The following is a 9,548-nucleotide window of genomic DNA, read 5'->3' on the forward strand; positions in this document are numbered from 1 at the left end:
AGCTCCTGCTCCCTGCTGGGCACAGTCAAGTACAGAGACAAGGCCCACAGGGGCTTTTACCTTACGTGCCAGACCCTGCTGCTTCTGGTGGCACAAATGGGACTTCAGCTCTCAGAGCCCCACACATTCACCAGCAGTTGCCAGCAGGGCTCCCAGCAGTGCCCGGGGGAGGCAGAGGTGTCTCCAGGCAAGGTCTCAGGAGACACCAGCCAGGGCTCTGAGGAGTGTCTCCTCCATGGACACCCTCCTGCTTTTCTGTGAACCAGGGTCCCTTTGGGGCTGAGCAGTCAGGGTCCCCCACATTGCTGTGTGTGTCCCCTGAATGACCAGGGTTCAGCTGCTGCCATGAGCGAGGCAGCACGGGGAGGTGTGAGCAGAGCTCCATGCTACTCTCAGCTGCACAACTCCCCTGCAGCAGCCCCTTCACCCCAGCTTTTCCTTCTGCAGGGAGACGGTCAGAAACGCCCCCGGCCCTGGGGACTGTGTGCCCAAACTCCACAAGCTGCACAGGTAGCTGCTCCTCTGCATGCCCCTCTCACCTGGCAGGGCTCTGCCTGCTGTCCCGGTGCCCTGGAAGGTCTCTGCCTTCTCCAGACAGGGAGAAGATTCGTGCCGTGGGAGGCGAGAATGGGTGCTTGGGCAGAGTGGAGGTCTGGCACCGTGGCTCCTGGGGGACGGTGTGCGACGACTCCTGGGACATGCAGGATGCTGAGGTGGCATGCGGGCAGCTGGGCTGTGGCCCTGCAGTGTCTGCCCTGGACAAGGCTGCGTTTGGAGAGGGGATGGGCCCCATCTGGCTGGAGCAGGTGGAGTGCCGGGGGACAGAGCCATCTCTGCAGGACTGCTGGGCTCGGCCTAGGGACAGTGGTGCCTGCCGGCATAAGGAGGATGCTTCCGTGAACTGCTCAGGTGAGCGCAGGGCTGGGACTCCTCACGGGGGTATTGGCAAGGAGCCAGGGAAGGCGTTTTTCCTTGCTGGGTCCCATCATGGTTCCAGAGCTCCTGAGAGCAAGGCTGTCCCTGCAGAACATGGGAGCCTGTTCCCAAGTGGGCAGCTGCTTCTGTGGGGCTGGATGTCCTCTGTCTTCTGCCCAGCAGGGCCCTGCAGATCCCAGGGGCGTCTCCCAGGCTACCTGCGCCATCCTGTGAAATACCCAGAGCAGGACTCCGGGCTCTGTTCCGGCCACCCTGAGCAGCCCTGCAGGAGGGGCAATTTGGGTGGGATAGGTCAGGGATATATGCACAAACACACACGCACGGCGTGTCAGAGAGGAGGCTCCCTGGTACCTGCACACCCACCCTCTCAGCCCAGCTCTCCTCCTCCTCTGCAGCTGCACTCAGAATGGCAGCACCAACCTCCTGAGCAGGTAACCTGTCCTCCCTGCCAGCACTGGGTCTTCTTGAGGCCAGGCTGTGACCCACAGCTGGAGGGAAGGGGATCCTTGTCAGGGTGTGAAACTCCCAGGAGGAGGCACCGGGGTAGCACTGGGGGGCGTTGGGGAGGGTGTCTTTTACGCAGTAGGGTGGGAGCTTCCCCATCACTCACCCCCTGGGGCCCCTTACCCCCGGTGTAATGGGGGTCAGGACTGGGGTGTCCTGGCCCCACACCTCTCCCAGGTCTGGTGCTGCCCTTTCTGTGTTCCTGCCCATGCAGATCCCACTCGGGGCCGTCCGACCAGCAGTGAAAAGGTCTCATTGCCCGTCATCATCTGCATCATCCTGGGAGCCCTTCTCTGCCTGCTCCTGGCCCTCCTGGCCGGGCAAGTGCGAAGCGCCAGGGCTGGGCGCAGAGGTGGGTCTGTCCCCCATGGTCCCAGGGGAAGATGCCTCCTGGCAAGGCCAGGGGTGCTGTGGGGTGTCAGTGAGTGGTACAGGCAGAGCTGGGGGGACAAGAGTGTGTGCTGCCTGCATTCCCATGTGCTGCCCCATTGATTGCCTGACCATGGGCCACCAGCAACAAGGGGTAGAGTCCAGACACAGGGAGGAGTTAGGGATGGGGCAAGGAGAGAAATAGCAGAGCTGGGCTGGGACAGATGGGAGCAGAGGGGAGACGGCTGAGGACCTGCCACTGGCAGCACTCTGGGCAGCGCTGGAGTGGGCTCTGGGTCAGGGGAGATGCCAGGAAGAGCGTGGGGCAGCAGGGTCCATACTCGTGGTTTCAGACCCCCAGGCTGTTCCTCTGCCCAACCCTGACCTCCCCATGGCAAGGCATGGCCCATGCTATTGATCTGTGGGGCAGAGAGGGGGAAGCTCCAGGGGGAGAGGAAAGGTGTGATCTGCTCCAAGCTCAGCACTGGCATGAGCCGGCAATGTGTGCTCGCAGCCCCGAAGGCCAACCGTATCCTGGGCTGCATCAAAAGAAGTGTGGCCAGCAGGTTGAGGGAGGTGATTTTGCCCCTCTGCTCTGCTCTGGTGAGACCCCACCTGGAGTACTGGAGCCTTCAGCATAAGAAAGACACGGACCTGTTGGAGCAGGTCCAGAGGAGAGCCACAAAAATGATCAGAGATGGAACAGCTCTCCTATGAAGAAAGGCTGAGAGAGTTGGGGTTGTTCAGCCTGGAGAAGAGAAGGCTCTGGGGAGACCTTATAGCAGCCTTTCAGTACTTAAAGGGGACATATAAGAAAAATGGGGACAAACTTTTTAGCAGGGCCTGTTGTGATAGGACAAGGGGTAATGGTTTTAAACTAGAAGAGGGTAGATTTAGACTAGATATAAGGAAGAAATTTTTTACGCTGAGGGTGGTGAAACACTGGAACAGGTTGCCCAGAGAAGTTTTCGATGCCTCGTCATTGGAAGTGTTCAAGGTCAGGTTGAACGGGGCTCTGAGCAACCTGATCAAGTTGAAGATATCCCTGCTCATTGCAGGGAGGGTTGGACTACATGACCTTTAAAGGTCCCTTCCAACCAAACTATTTTATGATTCTGTAATTCCTGGGCCAACCCTGCCTCTGTCCTCAGGCTCCAAGAGAGCTTGGGAGCCCTTCCCTGAGGCCGTGTACGAGGAGATCTGTTACAGCCCAGTGTGGGAGAAGCAGGCAAGGTTCAGCGGCACAGGTGGGTGTGGGTCCCTCATGGGGGGGCACATGTGCAGGACTATTACCCCTGGTCTCCACCTAGGACTGACCCACTGCGGCCCCCTGGCCCCTGCTCCCTGCAGTGCTGGGACTGTGGGGTCCGTGGGGAGAGCAGCCAGGTCCTGGGCCTGGGAGAGAAGCTTCCTCCTCACCAGCTCTGCCCATCCCAGCCGGGGACAGCCCCTCTCTGCCTGTCCCTGCACCCCTATGTGACACCTGAGGGGTGAGGGAAGGGGCTGTCCCCAGGCATCTCTGGGAGGCCCTTTGAGACAGGGTTGATCCCAGGGGAGCAGGGTGAGTCCTGAGCCCTCCTCCCCACTCAGCCCTGGCTCCGTGGGTCCCCCGTCCCCAGCAGCACTGACCACAGGCCGACTCAGCACTCCCATAACACCCACTGTGCCTCTCTCCAGGCTCCGATTCAGAGGGGTCCCTGACCAAGCTGCAGCCCTACCCCAGGGACAGCGAGGAGGAGGATGGTCCACGTTCAGCACCAGGTAACAGGGGCAGGAAGGGGTTGATGTCCTGTCCCTGCAGACATGTGATGGACAGCGGTGTCACTGAGTGTCACCGTCAGAGCTGGGGAGCACACTGGGTGTCTCCTGTGGTGCTGCCAACACCAGTGTCTGAGCCCCATGTCCCTGCGCATCCTCCCATCCTCTGCTCTGCGGGATGTATCTTCTCACTCTCACCAGCTCCCCTCTCCTTTCAGACGTCCCTGTCCTGCCCGGACGTGATCCAGCAGATGGCTATGATGATGCCAGGGAGGTTTCTGACCCTGGGGAGGATCCTTCCCCTGGGAGAGAGACTGGGAAACACCCAGGGTGCCAGAGGAGGGAGCAGGGCCCAGGGATGCTCCCGGAGGTGAGAGGGAAAGATAGCGCTGCCGGTTCCTGGGGTGCCATCCGTGGTGCCGGATGAATTGCTGTCATACTGAGAGCCCAGCCTCCTGGGATGGGGGAACCTGACCCAGGAATTTTTCCATTGAAGGACCAGGGGGTGGGAGAGGGAGCTGAACATCTCAGGACTGAGGAGACGGGAGGCTGGAGATCTACAGACCAGGAGGGGCACCCCATGGGGTGAATGTGCAATGGCCTGCCTTGCTGCTTGCAGGGGCAAACCTGCGCTCCCAGAGAAGTGCTGGGGCCCCTGGAGCTGAGGGAGATGCCTGGTCCCTGTCCCCAGAGAGCATGGGCTATGACGATGCTGAAGAGGTGTCTCTGGCGCATTGCCCTGAGGACACAAAGGTTGCAATACCAGCAGACAGTGCACAACAGTCCCTGATGCCCAGAGCAGGAGAGCCCGTCCCTGCCGTGCAGCTGGGTGCAGCCGGGTGCAGCCGGGAGGGAGGAGAGGACTGTGCAGCTGGGAGAACCGCGAGCACCAGGGAACCGTCTCCCTTTTCCCACGGGCAGCAGAACCAGCTGGGCATGTCCTCTATTTCTATTACCCTGTTTTTACGCTGTGCCTCCATATTTGTTCTTAATAAAAGTCTTTGGGGGTTTGAGCCAGTGCTGGTGCTTGCCTGCCCAGGTCACAGGCATCTCCCTGAGGCTGATCGGGGGGAGCAGAGCACAAAGACGTGGTGGAGGGGAACGGCTGCGTCTTGGAGACAGCGGGCTCAGGGTCAGGCTCTTGGACTGCAAGAGCCCACGGTCCCTGGGGAATATTCCTGCTGACAGAGACATTCCATCCTGCCAGCAAAAGTTTCCAACAGAAATGGCTCTCTGCAAGGTCCTGTGATGCACCCCAGCAGGAACGCCCATCTCCTCACCTCGGGGTTCCCCAGTTGCTCTTTCCCCCAGGACCATGCTGATCCCACAACAGAGCTGCCATGTTGGGATGAGGCCTGGGTTGTGGCCCCACAGAAGTGAGCCCTAAGGTGGCCGTGGTGCCTTGAACACCCCAGCCCGTCCCAGGGGGGGATCACGGCCCATGGATCACCTCCTACAGTGGTTAGGAGGCAACCATGCTCCCCACTGCCTTGGCACAGGGTACAGAGCCACTTGCTGGGGAACACGGGCCTGGGATTGCCCCTTCAATGGCTCTGCCAGGACTCCAGTCTCCATGGGCTGTTCCTGCTGCCTTGGGCCCTCACAGACCCCGAGCACTTCTGTCACAGCCCCAGAGCTGCCTTCCTTCCTGGGCAGGGGCATTAAGGCCCCATGGCAGCCCTGGGACCCCGTCCTCCTGCTGCGCTCCTGTCTCCACCCCTGCCTTCCTGCTGCCTCGCCAGGGGTGTCAGTGTCGGTTTGTGTCGGGGCAGTACCTGTGTGCAGGTGCAGGGGGGATGGGAGCAGTGGCTGGTGGGGGGACCTTTCCCTCAGCGTTGTGGGAGGCAGATGAGGGAGAGGCCAGGGGGAGGGAGAAAGGATCCCTGTGAGACGTGGCCTGGAATCCATAGCTGCCATCCAGCCCCTGGCCTGGAGAAGGGCCTGCCTGGGACGGACAGAGCCACCAACCCCCCCAGGAACAAGAGGTGGGTGCCGGCCCCACCAGTCCCACCTCTGCAGGGCTGTGCTGTGCCTGACCTCAGCGGCTCCAGGTTCCCTGAGCCGAGGCTCTGCTCAAGCCAGTGGTGATGGCAGAGGGAAAAGGACCTGGAGACAGGGTCAGGGTAAGAAATGTCATTCCTCCTGGGAGTCCCCCAGGCCTGTCCAGGCTCTTCCAGCTCAGACACCCCTACCTGCTGGTACAGCTGGGTGCTTCCCACCTGGTATGGGATCTCCACCTGGAGACAGGACAATCTCAGACCCTGACCCCTGGAAAGCCACCAGGGCAGCATGGCCCTGGTCCCAAAGGGCACCTGGGCTGGACCAGCACCCTCACACCACATCTCTCAGTGCAGCCAGAAAGGATTCATAGTGTGCTGCTGATGTCTATCCCCTCCCTGATACCTCTCCCTAGGCAGGCACTCTGCTGACAAGCATTGTCCCCAGGCAGTGGGTGGGGTGGGTCTGTGGTGCAGGGCAGTGACCTGAGCTCAGGCCCAGCACAGCTGCCTGCCTCTCTTCTGAGAGGGGGCTCAAAAGAGGCACAGCACAGCCCTCCTCACCCCACAGCCAGGCCCTGGGAGGGCAGGGCAGGCCCACAGTGCCTGGAGAGGACAGGACCAGTGCTCCAGCTCCAGCCTGTACCCGCCTGAGGCTGGGCAATCAGGGAAAAAACACCCTTGGAGATGCTGGGGATTGAACCCAGGACCTCCCACATGCGAAGCAGGCACTCTGCCACTGAGCTACATCCCCTTGGCGCCTGCCAGCAGGAGAGACACTCTCCTCCAGTGACATGTCTATGACAAGCACAGCCTGTTGTCCCCTGGGTGCTCTGCAGAAAATAGCACTTGAATCCTCCTAAGATGGGGGAAGTCAGTCCTACCTCGCCACTGGGGCCTGATCCTGGCACAGGGCTGCACTGCAGAGCACTGCCCCTTCAACGTCTCTGCAGGGCAATGGGGCAGGAGGAGGCTCTTGCTGCAGCACTTCTCCCATGCTCTGACCCACTCTGGGGTTGATGGAGAGGAGAAAGCCCCTGAGCCTCCTCTGCCACCCAGGGCAACACTCACCCCTCTGTGCCACATCCATCCCCGACTCCACAGCAGGAGCAGAGCAACAGGGTTAGGGAAATGCCCCCCTGGGGTGAGGTGCCCCCAGGCTCTGATGGCACCCCAGGGTGTGTGGTGGGGGGACATGAAATTTCACACGTCCTCATCCAGGTACCGGGCCTCCCCCTGCACCCCTCTTCCCACCAGCATCCCTGGAGGTGGGGTGAAGGGCAGGCTTCCATCTCCATGGGGCTGATGCCCAGAGAGGAGCACATATGCGTTTCATCAGTCATTGCAGCAGGGGGGCAGAGGGGGCCAAGAAACTCTGCTCAGGACAGTGTGTGACTAAACAACACTGACGCCCATGCACTACAGTGGACGATCCTCAGCACAGCTTTGTCAACTGTCCTGGGCACATCAGAGGTCTTGCTGTGACAGACCTCCAGAGGAAGGATGCTGCTGTTCAGGCCTCAGCTCCAGGGAGTGCCTCTCCCTGGGACTGGGGCGATGGTGGCCTCTGGTCTGGGAACTGAGGACCAGGTGAAGGAGGTGTGTGAGGTGGGGAGCAGCCTGTGCACCACTGAGAATGACAAAGAGGAGACAGACAGGATCTTTGCAGAGGTCCTGCAGAGGAGAGATCCCAACCCCTGTGGAGCAGGGAAGGAGGGGCAGCTGGGGACCACCCCAAAAGAGCACTGAATGGAGAGGCCTGCCCAGGGGGAGGCTGGGGACTTGTGGTGCTGGAGGAAGGCTCCTTCTAAGCTGCAGATCTGCAGCTACAGAGCAGGGACCGTACTCTGGCAAGAGGTGAAGGAACAAGCAGGGCTGGGGCAGGCTGGAAGGCGGCAGACGGGCTCTGCAATAATCTAAGGGAGAAAATCATTGCTGAAGCCCGGGGTTGAACCAGGGACCTTTAGATCTTCAGTCTAACGCTCTCCCAGCTGAGCTACTTCAGCCCTGCCCCAGCAGCCCTTGTCCCTGTGCCACCCATGCCAGGCCACAGGCTGACACACACAAGGAGTGCTCCTCAGGCAGGTTCCCAGAGAAAAGCTGTGCCTAGCCCCAGGCAGAGGGGACCCGGCCCCTCCCTGCCTCCAAAGCCAGGTGGGCTCCAGGTTTGGGTAGATGCTAGCTTACACTGTGTGGGCCAAGATGTGTGTGGGCCTTGTACAAACATGACAGTGGCGAAGGCAAGTGGACAGGCCAGACATGCGCAACTACAGAGGCAGAGGGTGGAAGAAGCATGGGGCCGGTGGAAGACCTTATCTCCTTCCCCATGGAAGGCCTGCCCCCACCCTTTTCTCCTTGGCTGAACTTCACTCCTTTGTTCTCAACTCTTCCGCCTCCTCCCCCTGAGCAGCGCAGGGGGATGGGGAATGGGGGTTGTGGTCAGCCCGTAACAGTCCCTCTCTGCTGCTCCTTCCTTCTAACACTTTTCCATGGGATCCCTCCTACGGGCTACAGCCCTTCGATATAAACCTGCTCCAGCAGGGACTATCCTCAAGCAGCCATTCTTTCAGGAAATATCCGACGACTCCGGTGTTGGGTCCTCCACAGACTGCAGGGCTTACCTTCTCCACTGTGGTCTTCTCCATGGGCTGCAGGGAAATACCTTCTCCACTGTGGTCTCCTCCACGGGATGCAGGGGACCATCTGCTCTGGCACCTGGAGTACCTCCTCTCCCTCCTTCTTCACCAACCTTGGTGCTTGCAGGGCTGTTTCTCACACTTTTTTCCCCTCGTTCCTCTCCCACTCTGGCAGTTGTGGCCTTTCTTAAATGTGCTTTCACAGAGGTTCCACCAGCTTTGTTGATGGCTTCAGTTTTTGGCCAGCGGTGGGTGCATTTTGGAGCCGGCTGGAACCAGCTCTGTCTGGTATGGAGGCAGCCCCTGGCCTCTTCTCACAGAGGCCACCCCTGCAGCCCCCCCTGCTGCCAAAACCTGGACATGGACACCAATACACAGCGTAAATCTTTGCCTTGCTAAATGACGTCCCCTGCTCTTCCCTCATCCACAGATACAATTTACTCGCTGGGGAGGAAGAGAGAGAACAGAGAAGGCCCTGAGGCTGTGCAAGCACGGTTCAGCAATAGCTACAACATTGGAGTGACATTTGATTTCTTCCAGTCTTCAGAGGACTGTATTGTGTGCACACCTGAACTGAGGCAAGAGGAATCCCACCAGCTGTGGGTTTGTGGCAGGCATGGGAGGGAGCTGAGTCCCTGTGACAGATGCACTCGACGCCATGACTAAACTAGTGCTAGTTTGATTCAGGCTCCAAAGAAGGTAAAGGCCTAGGTGAAACCGGGCCAAGAACCCCTCTAGTTCCGATCTGTTCTCTGGAAACCCACACAGGAACAGAGTGACATGGTGAGCATTGATGCACATGGGTTTGGAAACTGGAACAGCGACCATGCGATTAACACATGAATAGCAGGTGGTTCCTCCAAGACTCATTTATCAAGGAACAGAGAAAGTTGTGGGTACAAGGAGTCTCATGCCTACCTTTTCCATTGCATGTAAATTGGCTACGAGCCAAGCACTTTATTCCATAAATGTGACAGCCTAAGTGAGCCTTCTTTGAGTTCTCCCTGCTAAGCAGCTGGCTGCGCGATGGTGATCTCCCCTGGAGCTGGGACACCTCTCAGGGTTAATCCTCAAGGTTGAGAGACCTCTTACCAGCTGCAGATCTTTGGTAAGTGACCAATATCGTGCATAACCTTGTATGATAGTGCACTAAGATTTTGTATTGCTAACTTTGATTTTGCATTGGTAGCTTTGAATCATTGTTATATCCTTTGTGCAGTAAGTAATAGAGTGAACCTTGCCATTGAACTTGTTAAGTTGCAATAAAACCGCTTTTGCTGATACCTCTGGTGGTGGTTCTTTAATTGACCTAAATCACCCATTCGTGACCAATTGGTGTAGTCAGCAG

General features: G+C 59.0%; 1 protein-coding gene and 2 non-coding genes across 3 annotated transcripts in view; 1 reads left to right on the plus strand and 2 right to left on the minus strand.

Moving 5' to 3' along the window:
- LOC143171631 (scavenger receptor cysteine-rich type 1 protein M130-like) overlaps positions 1-4,947 on the plus strand; it is a 201,344-nt gene extending 196,397 nt beyond the window's left edge. The window contains 10 exon segments of the mRNA XM_076360678.1: positions 448-510; positions 595-939; positions 1,655-1,792; positions 2,961-3,056; positions 3,487-3,570; positions 3,786-3,869; positions 3,872-3,937; positions 4,187-4,395; positions 4,397-4,501; positions 4,879-4,947. Coding sequence (XP_076216793.1) covers positions 448-510; positions 595-939; positions 1,655-1,792; positions 2,961-3,056; positions 3,487-3,570; positions 3,786-3,869; positions 3,872-3,937; positions 4,187-4,395; positions 4,397-4,501; positions 4,879-4,947 — 1,259 coding nt within the window.
- Positions 4,948-6,246: 1,299 nt separating this feature from the next.
- Positions 6,247-6,318, minus strand: TRNAA-CGC (transfer RNA alanine (anticodon CGC)). Its single transcript has one exon. It is a non-coding gene; the product is annotated as a tRNA-Ala (tRNA).
- A 1,179-nt stretch (positions 6,319-7,497) lies between these two features.
- On the minus strand, positions 7,498-7,570 carry TRNAF-GAA (transfer RNA phenylalanine (anticodon GAA)). Its single transcript has one exon. It is a non-coding gene; the product is annotated as a tRNA-Phe (tRNA).
- Between the last annotated feature and the right edge of the window lie 1,978 nt (positions 7,571-9,548).

The sequence above is a fragment of the Aptenodytes patagonicus genome, chromosome 29 (assembly GCF_965638725.1).
Source record: "Aptenodytes patagonicus chromosome 29, bAptPat1.pri.cur, whole genome shotgun sequence".
Lineage (NCBI taxonomy): Eukaryota > Metazoa > Chordata > Aves > Sphenisciformes > Spheniscidae > Aptenodytes > Aptenodytes patagonicus.